The sequence below is a fragment of the Myotis daubentonii genome, chromosome 14 (genome assembly GCF_963259705.1).
Source record: "Myotis daubentonii chromosome 14, mMyoDau2.1, whole genome shotgun sequence".
In the NCBI taxonomy this organism is placed as follows: domain Eukaryota; kingdom Metazoa; phylum Chordata; class Mammalia; order Chiroptera; family Vespertilionidae; genus Myotis; species Myotis daubentonii.
The window spans coordinates 18,994,625-19,017,179 of NC_081853.1; the positions used below are offsets into that span (position 1 = coordinate 18,994,625).

Genomic DNA, 22,555 nt, shown 5'->3' on the forward strand with positions numbered 1-22,555 from the left:
GCCCTAGCCAGGGATTGAACCCACAATCTAGGTATGTGCCCTGACTGGGAATTGAACCCACAACCTTTTGGTATAGGAGATTACTCTCCAATCAACTGAGCCACCTTGCCAGGGCGTCCCTTTTTAAATTGGGTTATGTCTTTTAATTATTGAGTTGTAAGAGTTTCTTATGAATTCTAGTTGCAAGTCTAGATCAGATAAATAATTTTCAAATATTATCTCCAGTTCTGTGGATTATCTTTTCACTTTCTTGATATCATTTACAGCACAAACATTTTTTATTTTTATCTAGTCCATTTTATCTGTTTTTTCTTTTTTTTTGCTTGTGCTTTGGTGTCATATCTAGGAAAGCTTTGCTTAACCTGACTCATTTCATTATGTTTAGCTAGGACTTGGTACATGTTAAAGACTCAATAAAATTTGAGCAAATGCATGAAATCATGAACAAATGAATTAATAAATACTCTTCTGTACATTGACCTTGATTCTGCCATTTTATCTTTAGCTGTGAATGTGTTTCCTCCACTTGTTCCCATGTTCATTTGCATAATAAGAATATGCAAGTGTCACAGAGCAGTTCTTATTAGAAAAAATGTAAGTTTGAATATTAAGAATTGATTATGTAATAATGTTGGAATTAGCATTCCTCTTTATTCTTTATTGTAGCTTTTAATATATATCTAGAGAGTGAGACTTAAACTTTTCCTTTCTATCAGTGTAATGAAAGCACTGTGTTCTTAAGAACATTGTGAAATGAGTAAAAACATCAGAAACAACCTAAATGCCATCAGTAGATAAGTGGATCAATCACTGCCCATTTGTAATACTGGATAGCAATACAACCGTTTAAAATAATGAGGAAGCCCTAGCCGGTTTGGCTCAGTAGATAGAGAGTTGGCCTGCTGACCGAAGTCCTGGGTTTGATTCTGGTCAAGGGCAAGTACCTCGGTTGCAGGCTCCTCTCCAGCCTAGACCCTGGTCAGGGCTTGTGCAGGAGGCAACCAATTGATGTGTTTCTCTCACATTGATGTTTCTCTCTGTCTTTCCCTCTCTCTTCCGCTCTTTCTAAAAATCCGTGGAAAAATATCCTCGAGCAAGGATTAAAAATAATAAAACAATGAGGAAGATTTGTATGTGCTATTATAGAAAGATAGCTATGATTTATTAAGTGACAGACACAAATTGAAAAACAGTACAGTGTTCCTACTTAAAAAAAATGAGAGTGAAAGACACAGACTTGTGTGTAGAAAACGCGGTCTCAGAGAGTGTGAGTCAAAGTGTTTATTGTGTTTTTCTTTTTAAAGGTGGGATTGTGAGGTATTTCGACTTTTGTTGTTTTTTTTCTTTGATGATCATATTTGCTTTTACAACAGTCAGAGACTAATGATGATATTTTAAAAATCCTTACTAGATTAAGCTGTCTAACATAATCCTCAAGGCAGAGATCTGTTAGAATAGTTTTATTGCATTACAGGTAGATTTTTTTTAAGACGAACATTTTATATCACCTACAGATAATACTATAGGTTCTTTGATGCTATTAGACAATTCAGTATCACTGACTTTGAATGGGTACAAATATAAAGGCTTGTTAGAGGTTATTTAAACTTGACTTTTTAGAATATTATGTTAACTTCTCTTATGTAATATTGTCTTCTTTTTTACCTACAGCTCCGTAACGGGAGGAACCCTTTAGATCTCATTGCTCCAGGCTCCAGGCTGGAATGTCAAGCTTTCCAGGACACGCTAAGCACGTGGATTGTTACTGTAGTAGAAAACATTGGGGGAAGGCTGAAGCTACGCTATGAAGGACTGGAAAGTTCTGACAATTTTGAACACTGGTTGTATTACTTGGATCCGTTTCTTCATCACGTTGGTTGGGCAGCTCAACAAGGATATGAACTTCAGCCCCCATTAGGTGAAGAGAAATAGAACATTTTTCTTTTAACTATTATATTGTTGTTACAATATGTTTTTATTAATACTTATGAGGCTGAGAAAAGCATTATTCTGCATTATTATAAAAGCCTTTATTACTTTGCATAATAGAGATATTGAAAAACCATATAGGGAGTTAAGCTAAACACCTATTATTCTTTTCGTTTTTTTGCTTTTGGTAAGAGGTCAGTATCAGGTGAGGCAGAAATCTATGATATGCATACCTTATAGATTTCTGCCTCACCTGATACTCACCTCTTACCAAAGTTAAAAATTCCCAAAGTAGCATTCATATAGGTATTGGAGTGGGACACATCTTGAGTTCAAAGCAGATTGTCGATTAAGATATTATAACTGGAGTTACGGTGTAAATCCATTTGCATTTATCATTATGTGCCCCAGTTTGGATGTTGTACTGTGTTATTTTGTGGACTGCAGCAGTCCTTGATCTCAGTGTAGGTGTTTGCACCGTACTTTACTCCCAAAGCTCCGAACTGAGGAGACAAAGAAGGTGTAAGTTCTTTGAGTGAAGATGGCATAAGTGGGCTTGAATCCTTTCCCAGTGGAAAGTGATTTTTTATTTATGTGAATGCTTTCACAATAGTTACTGATACGTATATTCTGTAGTTATTTAAAGTTACCTGTCTTGTTTTACTAAAGCCATCAGGCATCTGAAAAATGAAACTGAGTGGCAAGAGATCTTGGCCAAAGTGAAAGAGGAAGAGGAAGAGCCATTACCATCTTACTTATTTAAGGTAAGAGCAACAACGAGTGAAACAGTCTGAGGGAGGCGCAAGGCATAAGATAACCCCTGGAGTCAGAGTCCTGTGGCATCCGAAGGAGGGAAGAGGTTTGAAGGCTGGAGTGATGCTCATCCTTTTCTTTTTCTAAAAATGGTCTAGGTTTTCTTCCAAAGACCTCTTAGAGCATTTTGAGCTTTTTCTACCCTTAAAAAAATTTTTTTTTAAATTTCCAATTATGGCTGACACAATATTACCTTAGTTTCAGGTATACAACATAGTGGTTAGACATTTATGTAACTTACAAAGTGATCCCCCCAATAAGGTACCCATCTAACACTATACAGCGTTATAATAATATTATTGTTATATTTCCTATGCTGATTTCTACATCCCTGTTACTGTTGTATAACTGGTAATTTGTACTTCTTAATCCCTTCAAAATGAAGGCATTTTTCCTACGCTTAACTATATAGGTTTGACTTGTTATCAACTCAACTTGTTTTTCCGTCAGATAGGCTTTGTGTTTAAGATGCGGAGAGTAGGAGTGCCTCCTGTGGTTTTATTCCTGAATAATGTTTTTCAGGGAAGGAAATGATAGGATTAGGTTCTTTACCAGAAGTTGGACAGGTCCATTATTTTAATTAACTAAGGGTAGTATTCAGTTATATATGAGTATAAACTTAATGTGAAAATACTATGTTCTTATTCCCTCTTGGTGTTTGCATTTCAGGACAAACAAGTGGTCGGTACACATTCATTCTCTGTAAATATGAAACTGGAAGCTGTGGATCCCTGGTCTCCTTTTGGGATCTCGCCTGCTACAGTTGTTAAGGTAAAATGGGGGCGACTTTCTTGGTAAGAATTCCTGTCAGGATGACCGGGTTAGGAAATTAGTAGTATTTTGGTTTCAGGCTCTCCTAATCCAACCCTTTGTACTGCCCAGTTCTCTATGGCCTCTTCCTTCTTTGGAGATTGGTTGCCCCAGCCAACCAAAGCGCAGGCACCAGAATAGAGGGGCATGTTTACTGGGGGGGGGAGAGAGGCAGGCCTGCCTGTAGTAGAGGAGAGTCAGCCAGCAGGTGAGCCGTGGTGCCTGAAAAGCCTGGAGGCGGCAGTGTCACTGGTGTCCAGCCAGGTGCAGGAGATGTATGGGCAGCAGGTGATCAGTATCACGGGACCTGCCACTTGGATTGCCCAGCCATGGATTCTGGGTTCCGACTTTAATCTTTTGAAAGACTGACAAAAGTAAGGCTCTTGTTAGGAGTAGCCACAAGAACTGGGCAGGTGTCAAGGCCCAGTTACTCGGTTACTAGAACTGAGGCATAAAGGAGAGAATTTCAGTTGAAAAACCCCATTTACTGAAAGTAGAACCAAAAGTCGTGTACAACTAGAGGAATAGTTGCTTTGATGCTGAGTCATCCAACCTGGTAAGATTGAAAGTTTCTTTGCCTTGGAAAAAGAATCATTCTTAGGATGGGGAGGAATTCTGACCCTGCAATGATGTCAGAAGACCGTAACTAGAGTCTGAAGGCTGTGGGGTGGTGAGGAGCAGAGGAGATTCATACAGCCTCTTCGGCATTTGAAACTAGGCTAGGATCTGAAAATCGAATATACTGGTCCAGTTGACGCCTCAGTAAGCCTAAACTAAATTTTGTTTGGGACCATAATACTTAGATTTGAATCCAGGTTCTGCTCGTTCCTGCTGGCTCCTGGCTATGTAACACGGGGCAAGTTATTTAACCTCTTTTTTTATTTGTGGAGTTTTATTTATTTTTTACTTCTCATCCTAGGATATTTTTTCCATTAATTTTTAGAGAGGGGGCAAAGGAAGCAAGAGAGAAAGGGAGGGAGAGAGGGAAAGAGGGAAGGGGAGAGAGAGAGAGAAAGAAACATCAATGTGAGAGAGACACATCAATTGGTTGCCTGCCGCATGCTTCCTGACTGGGGCCAGGGAACAAACCTGAAGCCCAGATACGTGCCTTTGACCAGGAATCGAACCCGTGACCCTTTGGTGTGCCGGCTAATGCTCTAACTACTGAGGCACATGGCTTAACCTGTTTTTAAACTTAGTTTCTTTATCTGCAAAACGGAGTTGATAATAGTGCCTACCTCGTTAGATTGTTAGGAAGATTAAAACTGATTAATTAAAGCATTCAATTAAAATAGTGTCTGACACAGAAAACATTTATTGAGTGTGTAAGTAGTAGTATTAATACCCATTGTAGTTAAGAACTTTTTTTTTAATCACATCCAAGCACATGTTTTCATTGATTTTTAGAGAGAAAGAGAAAAATCAAACTGTTGCCTTCTGTATGCACCCGACGAGAATTGAGCATGCAACCTTTTTGGTGTATGGGACAATGCTCCAACCAACCGAGCCACCTGGCTAGGGCATAGCTATAAACTTTTGTAACATGTTCAGTTGTGCCAAGGAAATGACATGTGTATGTTTGTGTGTGTAAGTGTGTGTGTGTGTACATGTGTGCACGCACCTGCATGCGTGCATGGGCACATACACATAAAACTATTCATTTATTTTATCAATTGTATGTACAGGTTTTTGATGAGAAGTACTTTCTGGTGGAAATGGATGATTTGCGACCAGAGAATCATGCAAGGCGATCCTTTGTGTGTCATGTTGACAGTCCTGGTATTTTCCCCGTGCAGTGGAGTCTGAAGAATGGTTTACACATCACACCCCCTCCTGGTATTCATTCGTTCTGTTCTGAATTGGTTATCGGGAACTTTCCTTTGAAATGAGATTTATCAGATACATTACCTGGATCTCTTGTCCCTTTCTCTCTTCGTGCCCCAGCCTCTCCTTAACATTTTGGAGCCCAGGACAAGTATAAGTGAAGGCCTAGGATCCATATATTTACATTCTTGAAAGTTATACATTGTTAAGCTCTAAATGAAGTCTGCTCTGTCCTACCTTGACAAATGCATCTTCATGACAACCTGGGGTTCCATGTGGTTCCGTAGTTCCTTCCATCTTGTTTCTGTTGGGAGGTCACAGAAGGGTGGGGATAGTTTGTGCAGTGGATGTTGAGAGCTGATTTATGAGAAGAGATGTGAGAGCCAGAGCTCGGAGGTAGATTATTGGTGATTTTTAGGTATCTGGGCCTTATCTTAGAGGGAGACTGTTCAGATACAGAGAGAGGTTTATGGTCAAGAGTACGACATAGAGGGGTAGTAGATAGGAAAGTAGCAGCTCATGTTCTGGTGTTTGCAGCTTTGCAAAATACAATCTTTGACCCTTATAAATATGACTTATAAATATGACTTCATTGAGCTTGAATGAAATTTTTAATATTTTTTAACTTGGAATATCTGGAAGTGTCAGACATTTCCTGACTTTTCTGTCAGCAAACGAGATTTGTTGGCAGACTCTGCATCCTTTTTTAGTAGGCTTCTGGTGAAGGCCAGCTAAATGCTGACTGCTGGAGCATGGGGCTGGGAGTGCCCTGTGTGCGAGCAGGAGTCATAAGCTCAGAGCTTTTGCCTTCCCTTCAGTTTTCTTTCATCCAGCAAACATTATGGAATGTTTGCTACGCACCAGACATTGGGCTTGTCCCTAGGGGGCACAACACATTTCCTTCAAGGAGCAAGAGGGAGAACAGTGACAGCCTCCCAGCTCCTCCTTCGTCAGTGGGCAGAATGGGAGAGCCTGCCTGGTGGGATGGGGTGAGGGGGGCATCTGCAAGAGCAAGTTCGTGTATTTCAGGAAGGCTCTGTGCATCCCAAGTTCTTTATCCTGCCTGCCGACTTTTGTGAAAAGGAGAACCCATGATTAAAGCTATTGGGCTTTCAGCACTGTTATAGACAACTCAACTGTCTTTGTAAATAGAAGGAAAGTAGTGGAATATCTCATTGAAAATGGCAGATAATTTACTGTGAGGAATTGAGGTGGAGGCAGAGGTAGAACATGATACCAATCTCAGTTGGGCAGAAGCGATTGCAGGGGCTGTTTGGCTGTAGGATTGGCATAGTCTTGAGTAGCTTGCTTTGTACCTGTGAGCTCTGCAGAGCCTAGAGGCCTCAGACACAGCAGGCGCAGCCCAGCTCCTTGCACACAGATGCAGAGACTTCTACCCAGAACCTGGTAGATTTAAGTGGAGAGGCAAGTTCAACTTGTTTTCTAAAATGAATTCATGATTCAGGTTATAAGAGCATTGAAATTCTGTAGGGCATGAATCATAGTCAAGAACATCGTATTCGTAGGAGCTAAGATATGTTTAAGGAAACAGCTTTATGAAAGAAAAAAGTCTTAGCTGATTACATAGTACTGCTGTCTCCTTTAGAGCTGAAGTCATAATAGGATTGATGATAAGATTGAATTTATTGGTACAAATCAAATCCAGTTATAACTGTCTTAAATTTTTTTGTAAATTGCCAGTAATTAATCATATAAAATATTGCTCAAAATAAATGCCTCATTTGAAATTAAAAATTTATCCAAAGAATTATATTGTCATGTAGTTTGACCACATTTGCTCTGTTTTATAAAATAAACAAACAATGCTTTGGATTTATAAAGTGTTTTTACCCCCGTCTCTAGAATGATTAGAGTCCCCAAATTAGCAAAATTAGAAGTTGTGGGTGCACATTTGGCAGAGCAATAAAGCCAGGCATGCTTTTGTGATGTGAATCATTGTTTTTGTTTGTTTATTTGTTTGTAATTATTATTTAAAGTATTATATATGTCTCCTTTCTCCCCCATCAAACCTTCCCTGGCCACGCCCACCCCCAGGACATGCCCCTACCGCCCCAGTGTCCATGTCCATTGGTTATGCTTGTATGCATGCATTCAAGTTCTTTGGTTGATCTCTTACCTCCCCAGGCCCTCCCCTGCCTTTCCTCTGAGGTTTGACAGTCTGTTCAATGCTTCTCTGTCTTTGTATCTATTTTTGTTCATCAGTTTATGTTGTTCATTATATTCCACAAATGAGTGAGACCATGTGGTATTTATCTTCTCCGACTGGCATGGTTCTCTTGTCTCTACCTAGGCTACCCTGGCCAGGACTTTGATTGGGCCGACTACCTCAAACAGTGTGGTGCTGAAGCTGCTCCCCAGAGGTGCTTCCCTGAGGTGAGAACCCGGACCGACCTCTCCACCCCTCGCAGCCACTGCTGCCTGTGCTTTTTGTGACGAGTACTCTGAAGTCAACCCTCCCACTCAACCCCAATGAGCATCGTGTTGATTGTAATCAAATGGTCTAAGGAAAAATCCATTCACTGCAGAAGCTAATTTGTTAATTATTTAAAGGTTATCAGTTTTATTTTTTATTAACTGAAACATGAATTTAAAATTGTAGTTCATAATGATTTTTGATGGTTCAATAATATGAAAAAATATTAAGTGGAAAAAAGTGTTAAACTTATTTAAAACTATATCAAAATAATTATATTTTTAACATAATAATAAATAATTTATTTATCAAAATAAAACCATGCACTTGGCTTACAAACCCAAATAGCAGTAAAAAGCTTAGAACATAAAACAACAGTTCTCAGCCTAACCGGTTTGGCTCAGTGGATAGAGCAGCGGCCTGCGGACTGAAGGGTCCCAGGTTCGATTCCGGTCAAGGGCATGTACCTTGGTTGCAGGCACATCCCCAGTAGGGGCCTGTGTGCAGGAGGCAGCTGATCAATGTTTCTAACTCTCTATCCCTTTCCCTTCCTCTCTGTAAAAAAATCAATAAAATATATTTTTTTAAAAGTAAGAAAACAATAGAAAACACAAAACAGCAACAGTTCTCTGTCCTGTCCCTTTCCACTCTCCCTTCTGACAGCAGTCACTTCTACTCTTCCTACACTTGTTCTGGTAGTTACCCTTCTCATTTCCAAAATAACATGCTGGTTTTTGAATCATTCATTTCAAATACGTCTATTGGTTCTATATTATGGTAAATGAACACTTAGCTATTTTATATTACCTTTCTCCTCTGTCTTACCCCCACCTCTTCTTTCTATTAGAGTTATAATTTTTTGTTCACTCTGAATTAAGTATATTATCACATGCATGCTGATATTATTCATAGCTTAGTACTGCAATATTTTATGATTGGTTCCTTTTTTAATTGCCTTGTTTTTCATAGCTTAATTTTCTTTGTTTTATTGCTAGTTTTTCCCACACCTTCCAGTAGCCTGCCATAACTATTTCCACAAAGGCAATCACATTAGGAAATCTGTCATTCCCCCACTTTATGAAACAATTTATTTGAGAGATGGGAAAGATGAATAATATATGCAGATGTTCCCTTATCTGACTCTGTCAGACAGATAATTAGTGGGTTAATTGAAAGTCAGATAAATCAGGGAATCATTTTTTTGATGAAGCAGTCTTTTAATCTAAGATGTATAAATATGCATTCATTTGTTTATCTTTTGGTAAGGCTTTTCCTTTGAGTATAGATGGTCAACAAGTGTTCCCTCGAGTTTTTTCTTGCATGAACTACGCCTAACATAAACTCTGATTTTCAGTAAAATGACAACGTTGTTACTTTGAAACAATTTGAATGTAATATGCAACCAGACACTTTTGCAGGTGTCTGAAGTTCCCCAATTAGCATATGTTGCTTTGGCTCCACCCACCTGGTGAATGGGCCCTGAGTGAGATGATGATTGTACAGAACACAAGCACAGGGCCCGTGCCTGGGTCATAGTTCATGTTTGGAGCCAAATCTCACACAGCGCCCGTACCATTGTCCAGAGTCTCCTCGGTCCAGCTAGACCTGGGTATTTTCTTCCTAGTTAAGGGGTTTTGTTGTTGCTGCTGCTGCTGTTGCTTTAGGTAGAGGGGTTCAAATATAATACGTTCTCTAGCTGTGTTTCCTTTTTCTCATGAACATGGCCATTCTGACACCCCGGTATAGGAAATCTGCCTTATCTAATATTTTTCTTAGAGATATCCCTCCTAGCAACCTCTGTTCTCTCTCCCTGGATGGGTTGCGTTCTAGGCTTGCAGTACAGTTTTAATCCTGGAAACTGCCCTTCAGTGCCACCCAAGGAATTGACTCTCCCCTTTCCGTTTTGTGTAGCTTGCGGCCTCTTCTTTCTTGGTTTACTCCCTGGTTTTGATGGAGCCTGTCTCAGTAGCTTCCTGAAATGTGATATAAGGGAGGTAAATTTTTGTAGGCTTTGCATGTTTGAAAATGTCTTCATTCTACTGATTTGATTGATTGTTTGGCTCAATGTGGAATTTTGAGTCAGAAGTTACTTAAGAGTTTTGAAAATATTACTTAGCTGTTTTCTACCTTCCAGTGTTGCTCTACCTTTGAGGCAAGTTGAAAGCAATTCTTTTTCTTGATCTTTCATAGATGACCGACCTGCCTTTTACTTCCTCCTGGAAGGTTATAGAATCTCTCACCACGTTTCACAGTGACGAGCTATGGTGTGGCCTGTCTTCATTCACATGCTGGCTTTTCAGTGAGCACCTTCTCTCTGGACATTCGTGCCTCTCTGTGTGTGTTTGTGTGTGTGGGGGGGTTCTCTTGAATTTCTTCTTTGATTTCATTCTATTTCTTTGTTTTCTTTTTCTAAGATTTTTGAATTTGTATGTTGGGGTTCTGGATGAGACCTCTTTCTTGATTTCCATTTCTTAGTCTTTTTGCTTTGCTTGCTGGAAGATTTCTTAAACTTTATCTTTCAACCCTTCTTTGTATTATTAATTAATTTTGAGAGAGAGAGAGAGAGAGAGAGAGAAACATTGATTTGATGTGCCCTGACCAGAGATCAAACCCAAAAACTGGTCGATGCTCTAACCAACTGAGTGACCTGGTCAGGGCTTTCATACCTTTTTTTGAGTTTTCAATTTTTAATATCATAGTTTTGATATCCAGAACTATTTCTGTTCTGAGTATTTTGGTGTTAATAAACATATTATTCTTGTTTTAAGGATGCAATAGTTTTTCTTTTTTTTAATTTATTGATTTCAAAGAGGGAGGGAGGGAGAGAGAGAAACATCAGTGATAAGAGAGAATCATTGATTGGCTGCCTGTGACATGCCCCCTACTGGGGATCGAGCCTGCAACCCAGGCATGTGCCCTAACCTGGAATCGAGCTGTGACCTTCTTCTTCATAGTTCTGTGCTCTTCCATGGAGCCACATGGGCCAGGCACAATAGTTTTTCTTGTCAGAGGATACTGATTATCCCTTCGTTTTGGGAAGTTTTCTTCTCACTTAATCTGTTTTTTCCAAATTGCTTGCTTTGTCTGTCTTGATCTCTAGCTTTCTTATCTTTAGATGTCTTGTTATTCTTGGTTGGTTGCTTATATTTAAGAATGGGAGACTAAAAGAAAAAGCTGATTGAAGCTCTGAGTGCGTTGGTGGGGCTTGTCAACCTTGAACTTCCATGTAGGGTGGATCTGGCTGGTCATTTGTTGAGGACACCTAGTCCATATTTTTATGTGTTTCTTCTTGGGCTTATCACAGTGATGGCAAACCTATGACACGCGTGTCAGAGGTGACATGCGAACTCATTTTTTTGGTTGATTTTTCTTTGTTAACAATGGCATTTAAATATATAAAATAAATATCAAAAATATAAGTCTTGCCGAAACCGGTTTGGCTCAGTGGATAGAGCGTCGGCCTGCGGACTGAAAGGTCCCAGGTTCGATTCCGGTCAAGGGCATGTACATGGGTTGCGGGCACATCCCCAGTAGGAGGTGTGCAGGAGGCAGCTGGTCGATGTTTCTCTCTCGTCGATGTTTCTGACTCTCTATCCCTCTCTCTTCCTCTCTGTAAAAAATCAATAAAATATATTTAAAAAAAAATAAGTCTTTGTTTTACTATATTTGCAAATATCAAAACATTTCTATATGTGACATGGCACCAGAGTTAAGCTAGGGTTTTCTTTTTTTGTTTTTTTAAAAAAAATATATTTTATTGATTTTTTTACAGAGAGGAAGGGAGAGGGATAGAGAGTCAGAAACATTGATGTGAGAGAAACATCGATCAGCTGCCTCCTGCACACTCCCCACTGGGGATGTGCCCGCATCCAAGGTACATGCCCTTGATCGGAATCGAACCTGGGACCCTTGAGTCCACAGGCTGACGCTCTATCCACTGAGCCAAACCAGTTAGGGCAAGGGTTTTTCAAAATGCTGACACGCCGAGCTCAAAAGGTTCGCCATCACTGGCTTATCATAAGAAATCTCTTCTAGTCCCTTGCCTGGAGAGCAGAGGCAAGGGCTGGGTTTCACATTCCATAAGCAAACCATGTTTTGGACACTGCACGCATTCCTTCACCAGTTCCCGTGTCCTCCTGCCAGGGGTCTTGTGTGTTACCCTCTCTGGAGGGTAAATTTCATCTTATGTAGGGGAGGGGAAGAGACAGTTGTCCTGAGCTGTGGAGTGGAGGAGCTGAGGGCATGACCTGAAGTTCAACAACAAATCTTTTTGTTTTAACTATTTCTCTTCCAACTCTAATTGCTCCCTACCTGCTGCTGCCAATTCTTAGCTTTCTTCACTGTCAGCTTAGATTTACTTGTCTTTAATCTGCTGAGTTAGTTCTAGACCCTATTCTGAATTTTAGCTTATAGAATGTTGTCTCCTTTCCTGTTTATCCTAGCAGGTTTATGTCTTTAAAAAAACAACAAAACCACTTTGATGTTAGTGATTTGTCAAAAGAAAGAGAAAACAATCAAGTACAGTTATGTTCTTTATTTTGACGCAGAGCTGCACATTTTTAAGACATACATTTGAGATGACCCTTTCCCTTTATTCATAAGCATTGTTCATCCCGACTGCCTTTTATGACACACAGAGTGGAAGGAACCAGACAGTTTGTTGTACGATGGGGCCCTTTATGGGAGGATCAGCAAACCAGTAGCGGTGAGAAGCCATTTGATTCGGGCACAGAGCTTAGGTATTTTATTTTATGGAAGCATCATACTGACCCAGGAGATAGGTGTTCTCAATTTCATCTGACATAAGAGGAAACTGAGTCAAAAGAAGTTATGTAACTTGAGCAAGGTCACAAAGGTAGCAGCAATGCAGGTATATCTGACTTCAGAGACTGCCTACAACACCAAAAGGAAAGACATTTTCCTGTTGCTTCATGAAGAAACAAAACAAAGCAAAAGACACTTATAGCCTTAAAGTATTACTCTAGGACAGTGGTTCTCAACCTCCTGGCCCTTTAAATATAGTTCCTCATGTTGTGACCCAACCATAAAATTATTTTCGTTGCTACTTCATCACTGTAATGTTCCTACTGTTATGAATCGTAATGTAAATATCTGATATGCAGGATGGTCTTAGGCGACCCCTGTGAAAGGGTCGTTCGACCACCAAAGGGGTCGCGACCCACAGGTTGAGAACCTCTGCTCTAGGGTTAGCTGTCAGTGGTCTCTCAGCTTAGCTCATGAGTTAATATTTAGTATGTTTTGGACTTACCTTCCAGTCGATTCCTGAGCACGAATTTAAGGAGCACATGAAGCTCGAGGCGGTGAACCCCCTCCTCCCCGAGGAGGTGTGTGTGGCCACCGTCAGCGCTGTGCGCGGCTCCTACCTGTGGCTCCAGTTGGAGGGTGAGTGCCAGGGCCCCGAGAAGCCTTCTGGGGCCGCTCTTCTCTGCCTTTTCTGTTCACCCCTGTAGCGCTGTTTGTTAAACTTAATCGATTAGCTGAAGAGGACTCTTGTTCAGAGACTTCTAATTTATAATGTGAGATCCTAATGTGAGAACAGGATTCTTTTCTTGTTCTTGACTTTCACATTTTAGGAAATGAATGTAAATAAAAAGCTTTTACTACAGAGCCCCATGTTTTCTTGAAGGGAAAAGAATAAATCAAATAGCATATATTTTGATTTGACCAAAATATATGGGCACGGGCATTAACAACTAACTCATTCAAGAGATAATATTTTGGTTGTCCCCATCCATTAGCACCAAAAAATATGTAAAATAAAAGAGATATGTTATACTCAAAGTAATAGTCAACAGTTGGACAGGTTTGTAGACAGAAGCACAGGGCACGTACTCAGCTCTGCAGTTACTGTGTGTGGCCTGGGTTTCGTTTTTATTCGGCTGCCAGATAGACTCAGTACTTTGTTTCCAGTTTGTAGAATTGGCATTTGATACAGATATCAAGGACAGTATTGAATATAAACTTTATTTTTTAACCCCAGCTGAGCAACTTACCTACGCCACTTCCTGATTCGAATTCACTGATCTGCCTTTGGCTTGTCCCCTTGTGCCACAACTGATGTTGAATATAATTGTCACTTTTGCCATTTTCCAATTATCTCATGGAGGTTGACTGATATTTGTCAGCCATCTGAATGATACTGCTGGTAGTTTCAGTTGCTTATTTGCTATTCTCTAAGGGTCACCTATATATTCACCACCCATTTAGGTCTTTATATAGCTATGCATGAGGTTAACTGTTTTTCTTAATGTTTGTCACATGTGAAAAAGTATGACTTCTGTATAAAAGGGATTTGTTTATGAGTCTTTGTTCTGTATACACAGTAGAACGTTGATTGTCTAGAAAGTGGTTTATGAAAAAGGGTATTCAGTGGCCTAAACATTTTTTTTTTTAATCTAAGCAGGTTCTAAGAAGCCTATACCTGAATGTATAGTGAGTGTGGACTCCATGGATATATTTCCTTTGGGCTGGTGTGAAACCAATGGCCATCCCCTCAGCACTCCTCGTCGAGCACGAGGTACCTGCCTTTTTCTGGGCCAGAGGGTTGGTTGGTAAATAATCTATTGTGTGGCTGCTATCAATTAGGATGAATCTGGACATTTCAGAGAAAAACAAAACGATATTCTGGTTATCTGTTCACGTATAAGAAGTTGTTTATTGTAACAAACGTTTATCTTACAGTTTCTGTGGGTCAGGAATCTGGGCACAACTTAGTGGGTCCTCCGGGTCCGTCTCTCACGGCTGCAATCCAGGTGCCAGCCAGGGCCGCAGTCACCGCAGGCCCCTCGCGGGAGGACCTGCTCCCAAGTTGACACAGAGGAGCGTTGGCAACTCATTTCCTCGTGGACTGTTGGACCGAGGATCTCCGTCTCTTGCTGGCTGTCGGTGGGAGGTTTTCCTCAGTTTCTTGCCAGGTGGCCCTCTTTCTAGGGGAGCTCACAGCGTGGCAGCAGGGTTCAAGCAGCCAACAAGTGAGAGAGCAGGAGAGGCCGAGCAAGATGGAAGCCGGAGTATTTCTGTGACCTGATGCTAAAGTGACCCACTCCCCACCCCCTTTTAAAAGCGCTTTATTAGCTACTAGACTTAATACATGAATTTGGCAATGTAGCAGGATACAAAATTAACCCCAAGAAATCTGAGGCATTTCTATACACCAATAGTGAACTTTCAGAAAGAGAGATTATAAAAACAATCCCGTTTACCATTGCACCAAAAAAATTAAGCTACCTAGGAATAAACTTAACTAAAGAGGTAAAAGACCTCTACTCAGAAAACTACAGGACGTTGAAAAAAGATATAGAGGAAGACATAAACAGATGGAAGAACATACCGTGTTCATGGATTGGTAGAATCAACATCATTAAAATGTCCATACTACCCAAAGCAATCTATAAATTCAACGCACTTCCCATTAAAATACCAACGGCATACTTCAGAGATCTAGAACGAACCTTCCAAAAATTCATCTGGAATAAAAAAAGACCCCGAATAGCTGCAGCAATCCTGAAAAAGAACAAAGTAGGTGGGATCTCAATACCAGATATCAAGTTGTATTACAAAGCCACTGTTCTCAAAACTGCCTGGTACTGGCACAAGAATAGGCATATAGATCAATGGAATAGAATAGAGAGCCCAGAAATCGGCCCGAACCAATATGCTCAATTAATATTTGACAAAGGAGGCAAGAACATACAATGGAGCCAAGATAGTCTCTTCAATAAATGGTGTTGGGAAAATTGGACAGATATATGCAAGAAAATGAAACTAGACCACCAACTTACACCATACACAAAAATAAACTCAAAATGGATAAAGGACTTAAATGTACGACAGGAAACCATAAAAATTCTAGAAGAATCCAAAGGCAACAAAATCTCAGACATATGCCGAAGCAATTTCTTCACTGATACAGCTCCTAGGGCACTTGAAACTAAAGAAAAAATGAACAAATGGGACTACATCAAAATAAAAAGCTTCTGCACAGCAAAAGAAACCATCAACAAAACAACGAGAAAACCCACTGTGTGGGAAAACATATTTGCCAATGACATATCTGATAAGGGCCTAATCTCCAAAATTTATAGGGAACTCATACAACTTAACAAAAGGAAGATAAACAATCCAATCAAAAAATGGGCAAAGGACCTAAATAGACACCTTTCAAAAGAGGACATTCAGAAAGCCAAGAGACATATGAAAACATGCTCAAAGTCACTAATCATCCGAGAGATGCAAATCAAAACAGCAATGAGGTACCATCTCACACCGGTCAGACTGGCTATCATCAACAAATCAACAAACAAGTGCTGGAGAGGATGTGGAGAAAAAGGAACACTTGTGCACTGCTGGTGGGAATGCAGACTGGTTCAGCCACTATGGAAGACAGTATGGAGTTTCCTTAAAAAACTGAAAATGGAACTCCCATTTGACCCTGTGATCCCACTTCTAGGAATATATCCCAAGAAACCAGAAACACCAATCAGAAAGGATATATGCACCCCTATGTTCATAGCAGCACAATTCACCATAGCTAAGATCTGGAAACAGCCTAAGTGCCCATCAGTAGATGAATGGATTAGAAAACTGTGGTACATCTACACGATGGAATACTATGCTGCTGTAAAAAGGAAGGAACTCTTACCATTTGCAACGTCATGGATGGAACTGGAGAGCATTATGCTAAGTGAAATAAGCCAGTCAATAAAGGAAAAATACCACATGATCTCACTCATTCATGGACAATAGATACCATTATAAACTTTTGAACAATAATAGATACAGAGGCAGAGCTGCCTCAAACAGATTGTCAAACTGCAGCGGGAAGGCCGGGGAGGGTTGGGGGGCAGGAGGTAGGGGGGTAAGAGATCAACTAAATGACTTGTATGCATGCATATAAGCATAACCAATGGACATAAGACATTGGGGGATAGGGGAGGCTAGGGGACTGTCTAGGGCGGGGGGATAAAATGGATACATATGTAATACCCTTTGTAATACTTTAAGCAATAAAAAATAAATAAATAAAAGCGCTTTATTGAGATACCATTTATATAACATAACATTTGCTCTTTTAAAGTATAGCAGGTCCTCAAATAACGTGGTTTGTTCAACATCATTTCATCACAACATTGATGAGCTGCCATAGGAACTTAACTCTTGTTTATATCAGTTAGCCTATGGTAAAATTGGTTTTGCTATATGTCATTTTGCTTGAAGTCATAGAATCTATTGAAGATGTTAAGTGAGGACTTAACTGTATACAGTTCCGTGGTTTTTAGTATATTCACAGAGTTTTGCCACTGTCACCACAGTCAATCTGAGAACATTTCATCATCTCAAAAGAAAACCACACTCCTTAGCAATCACCTCTTTGCCTCCTGCCCTGCAGCCCTAGCCCACACTAATCTAACTCCCATCTCTATAGATTTGCCTGTTCAGGACAGTTCCTGTGAATGAAATCGTACACTATATAGTCTTTTGTGACTGCTTCTTTTAGTATGTTTTCAGAGTTTATTCATGTTTTAGTATGTATCAATCCTTCATTTGTTTATATTTCTGAATAATATTCCATTGTTTTACCACATTTTGTTTACCCATACATCAGTTGATAGATATTTGGATTGTTTTCATTCTTCAAGCGATTATGAATAATGAACATTTTTCACAGATTTTTATGTGGACTTAGGTTTCCGTTTCACTTGAGTATAGCACTCCGTGTGTAACATTGACAGACTGTTTTCCAACGCAGCTGCACCATTTACATTTACAGCAACGTGTGAGGGTTCCACTCTCTTCATATTCTCCCAACAACGTATTTTCTGCGGGTTTCTTGTTTGCTATTTATAATAGCCATCCTGGTAGATGTGCGATGGCATCTTAACTGTGGTCTTGATTTGCCTTTCCCTAATGACTAGTTATGTGGAGCATTTTCTCATGTGCTTTATTGGTCATTAGTGTATCTTCTTTGGAGAAATGTCTGTTCAAATCATTTGTCCATTTTTATTTTTTTTATTGTTGAGTTGTAGAATTTTGTTACATATTCTAGATATTCTTTATCAGAAATATTACTTGCAAATATTTTCTCCCATTCTGTGGGTTGCCTTTACTTCTCTTGATAGTGTCCTTTGGTGCACAAAACTTTTCAATTTTGATGTAGCACAACTTATTTTTTCTTTGCTGCCTGTGCTTCTGTTGTCATAACCAAGAAATCACTGCCAAATCAATGACATGAATATTCCCCTCTATGTTTTCTTCTAAGAGTGTTATAGTTTTACCTCTGAAGTTTAGGTCTTTGATCCATGTGGAGTTACTTTTTGTATGTGGTGTAAGGTAAAGGTCCAACTTCATTCATGTGGATACTCGGTTTTCCCAGCACCACTGGTTGAAAAGACTACTTTCCATACTGTGTGTGTTGGCACCCTTGTCAAAACTAGTTTTTATTTTGAATATCTATTCCTGCTTAAAAAATATTCATGGGAGTTGATTGACCCAGGGAGCCTTGAAAATATTATTTTTGGTCTTTGTTTAAAGACCCAGAAACTGTGCTTTAGTCTAGATAGTCAGACATATCAGCACTTATTTATAGCACTTGCTAGTTATATATACATACAGGGTTCAAATATGCTAATGTTATGTTAATACATATGTTTTCCTCTGTCTTTTATTTTTTTCTTGACATACACATTATTTTCTTCTTACAGTACACAAACAAAGGAAAATTGCAGTGGTTCAGCCTGAAAAACAGTAAGTAATATAATAGTATGTTTGAACAGTTGATATTAGAAAGTTAGAATAGAAAAAGAAATAATTAAGAGTATATCTCCTCACATGTTAATTTCTCAGGTGGAAGCATAATCCTTTAATTCAGCTTTTGATAATTTACATACTTCTCCTTACAGTTTATACATTTCTTAAAATGGCATTATATACAGAAGGGTAAAATCCACTCTCAAGATGTTCCCCAAATTGAGTTTTCTTTGGCTTTGAGAGCTGGGAGGCATTTGAATAAGAGAGATAATAGAGTCTCCATGCTGGGATTTATTAAAGAAGATCAAAAATTGTAAAGTAGGACATGATTCGTAACAGTGAAACAGTGGATCCTGAGGACAGCCGAAGGGAGAGGCGTATGGAAGGAGTGTCTGTGTGTCCCGTCAGGAGGTTCTCCGCAGCACATCTTCCTACGCAGCTTTAGAGAAGCGGCTGGTTAGTGTTGCCTTAAAGATGCAAGGGTTTCTGTGTGTACACGTGTGTTTTTAAATATTGGGTTTTCAGTTTTGTATTAGTTTGCTCAGGCCACCCTAACAAAATGCCACAGACTGGGTGGCTTGGACAACACGTTTACTTCTCACAGTTCTGCAGTGGGGAGTCCGAGATCAGGTTGGTTCCTGGTCAGGGCTCTCTTCCTCGCTGGCAGACTTATCACGGTGTCTTCACATGGAAAGGATGGGCGGGAAGGAGAGCCTTCTCTCTTCCTCTTACAAGGCCACCAATCCTGTTGGGTTAGAGCCCGACCCTTTTTACCTCCTAAAAGCCTTGTCTCCAAATACAGTCACATTGAGGATTAGGTCTTTGACATGGATTTTAAAGGGACACGATTCTGGTTATAACAAATTCTATATAATTTATATCTGCTTTTGTGGCTATGTGAGTAATAAAACTGACCTTAGAAGTAGGAGGCCACAGAATTCTAATCTAGGTAGTGATAGCAGTGACAAAAACCTGGCCTTGGATTTTTCCTTGACTTAGTTGTCAAGACTGATCCAAAGTTTTAGTCAGGAAGTATTCTAAGAAGATAAATTAGTCTTTTTCAGTGATTGCTGCAAATACAATAATTCTCTTTTTAAATAAGATAATTTGTCTTTAATTTTTAAACTGATGGAAGAAGAAAACAGACTCTATATTAAAAATGTTTCTGTTCTTTAACAATGAAAAACAACAATTAGTCTACTTGCGTTTTTAGAATCCCAGCAGGAACCCTGTAACTGTTGCTAATGTGAATGGGAGTTTGTGTGAACGTGCAGTATCCTCGGGCTATAGACTGTTGGCTCCCTAGGCTGTCTACAGTTGCCATTTAAAAAAAGGAAGATAAGGAAGCACCTTCTATCACAGATTTCGCTGCCTGCCACCTTTGCTTTCTTCTTAGATTTGAAGGAAACTAACCCTCACACTGTACTGACTTTACGGATTATCTTACTATTTTGTTGTGTTTTCTTGACTCAGAATGCCGTCCTCGAGGACTGCCCATGAGGGCCTGAAGAGTCGGGAGCTGAACTCCACAGACTCGGGTAGGATTGAGTGCATGCAGCTGTAGGGAAGGAGGCCCTGTAGTTTCTTTAATGGACGGTACCTAAAAATAAACAATACATTTGGTTTACACAGTGTAGCTTCAGAGGGGTCTCTGAATTGTGATGTTTGTCTCAAGATGTACTTATTAACAATGATCTTTGGGCTGACATCTTTGTTCATTTACAATGTCTACAGAATGAAGACATTAGTATCTCCCACATGACCACAGTCAAGTTTGGGTTTTGTGATAGGTCAGGTCACCTTGGGAAAGGAGTGTTAAGACTGATCACTTACTGGGTGCCAAGGGCTCTGGAGGTCAATATTATTATCCCCGAGTTTAGATAAAGAAACAGGCTTTCCAGGCAGTGCTCTTTCATATGTATATATATTTCACAATTAAAAAAATAAAGCACTGGAAAAACAGGTTGTCCCAGAGGCGATACCTGATCAATGAGACAAGGCTCTTTTTGGAGGCCAACAATCTCTCCCCGGAACTGCTCTTGCCTCCCCCTTTGCTGGTTGTGTTACGCTTAGCATCTTGGCTGTGTGTCTTCTAGCACAGGTTGGGCACCTGGATGATAGTTAGTAAATGCCTAGAAAAGAAAAGAAACCAAAGCTTAGAGAGATCATTCAGTTTATGAGTAGAAGGGTCAGAAATGAAACTCAGATCTTTCTCAAGTTCAAAACCTGCATTTTTTTTGTCTCTTCTACCCACTGCCTTTTCATTACATCATTTATACATGGAGGGTCAGGGCTGTGTAACTCGTTTTTGATGTATTACTATGCCTACGGAAACTACAGAATGAAGATCTTAATATCTCCCACATGACCACAGTCAAGTTTGGGGTTTGTTATGGGTCAGGTCACCTTGGGAAAGGAGTCTGAGACTGATACTTACATGAAGGAGTTTTATTGGGGAGTACTTCTGGGAACACCTCCTTGGAGGGGTAAAGGAAGCAGGACTGGGCAGAGGGAGAAGTTGAGCCACATTCGGAGTAACAGAATTCCAGTCCCACGGGGAGCCTTGGCGCTGCTATAGCCACTCAGACTCACCCCTGAGTGAGGCAGGTCCTGGAAATAGGCTGCTGCTCCCTCTCCGCTCACAAAGGGTGGGGTCTTACAGCCCAGAGTTATAAACTGTCAACATCCCCAGCGGCAGGGAGCGGAAGTGCCTTAATCCCGAAAGGGGGATCTGGGTGGTAGAGTTCAGATGCAGAAGTGGACACCAACATACTGACCCGTGCGCCAAGACTGCATTCTTAGGAGCATTATGTACTGCAGGGTCCTGTCGACAGTGGGCAGTGCACACACAGCTCCTTTCCTCACGTTGGCTAACAGCGTCCATCAGAAGAGCTTCTTGCTGTTTGATATAAAATGCAGGTGTTTTAGTGTCTTTGAATGTTTTACATTCAGTTGCTGGGTTGCCAGCCACTATGAGGGCATTTTTAAAAAATACTGTATTGCAGTACAGTATTCGTATATAAAAATGGTTGAACCTTGAAACCTCTCTCAACCAGTACTTTGTTGTTGAAATGTCAACTGTTCATGCCTGGAAATTTTTTTTTTTCCCTAAGAAAAAAAAGTACTTCCTAGTAGGAAAAGAAAAAAAAAAGAATAGATCCAGAGACAAATGGGGGGGGGGGGGGGGAGGCGGGGTTAGAGAGCAACCAAAGGACTTGTATGCATGCATATTAGCATAACCAATGGACACAGATGCTGGGGCAGTGGGGGCTTGCCGGGGTGGGAATGGCTGGGGGAGGGAGGTCAATCAGGGAAAAAGGAGACATATGTAAAACTTTAGACAATAAATTAAAAAATAACTTATTACAAGAAAAAAAATGACAGTAATATTGTAATAACTATGCATGTTGTCATTTGGATACTTGACTTATCAAGGTGATTGCCTTGTAGGTTATATAAATGTCTAATCACTATGTTGTATACCTAAAACTAATATTATATTGTATGTCAACTGTAATGGAAAAGTAAAATAAAAATGAAATACTTAAAAATAAATAAAAAAATAAAAAATAATAAAAATGGTTGAAGAGAGGGGTCTCTAGGCCCAGTTATACCCCACAGTACTTAAAGAATTAGAGATGTGACCACAGTGTACTTTCAGCCCTCTGAGAAATCCCAGAAATGGGAGGACACTCACATCATAAAGGCTGCCATTATAGTAGTTTGGTGCTTTTAAGAATATGAACTGAGGTTCTGGATAGTATTCACCATCACCCCCTGGAAATATTCCAGAGTCCATTATTGAATAGGTGGTTGTCAGGAATCATCATGGGTTCTGGAAGAAATCTTCCACTTCCTTGATTGATAGAAGTATAAGGCTCTAGAATAGTGTCACTAACCCAGGAGTTAATCTGCACGTAATTTAGGACGTTGTCTGATTTTAGCAGTGATAAGCTCTCTAATAGGGTTGTTGGGCAC

The 22,555-nt window shown here is 40.0% G+C and overlaps 1 protein-coding gene across 10 annotated transcripts in view; it reads left to right on the forward strand.

Annotated features, from left to right (window-relative positions):
- SFMBT1 (Scm like with four mbt domains 1) overlaps positions 1-22,555 on the forward strand; it is a 54,311-nt gene that overhangs the window by 16,858 nt on the left and 14,898 nt on the right. For 7 of the 10 annotated variants that reach the window (XM_059663292.1, XM_059663294.1, XM_059663300.1 and 4 more), the window contains 9 exons: positions 1,672-1,918; positions 2,599-2,693; positions 3,412-3,513; positions 5,238-5,388; positions 7,688-7,770; positions 13,087-13,213; positions 14,232-14,348; positions 18,532-18,574; positions 20,051-20,115. In XM_059663292.1, coding sequence (XP_059519275.1) covers positions 1,672-1,918; positions 2,599-2,693; positions 3,412-3,513; positions 5,238-5,388; positions 7,688-7,770; positions 13,087-13,213; positions 14,232-14,348; positions 18,532-18,574; positions 20,051-20,115 — 1,030 coding nt within the window. Of the gene's footprint in view, positions 1-505; positions 595-1,671; positions 1,919-2,598; positions 2,694-3,411; positions 3,514-5,237; positions 5,389-7,687; positions 7,771-13,086; positions 13,214-14,231; positions 14,349-18,531; positions 18,575-20,050; positions 20,116-22,555 lie in introns of all 10 variants that reach the window. The other 3 variants (XM_059663293.1, XM_059663295.1, XM_059663302.1) reach the window with 2 other exon arrangements.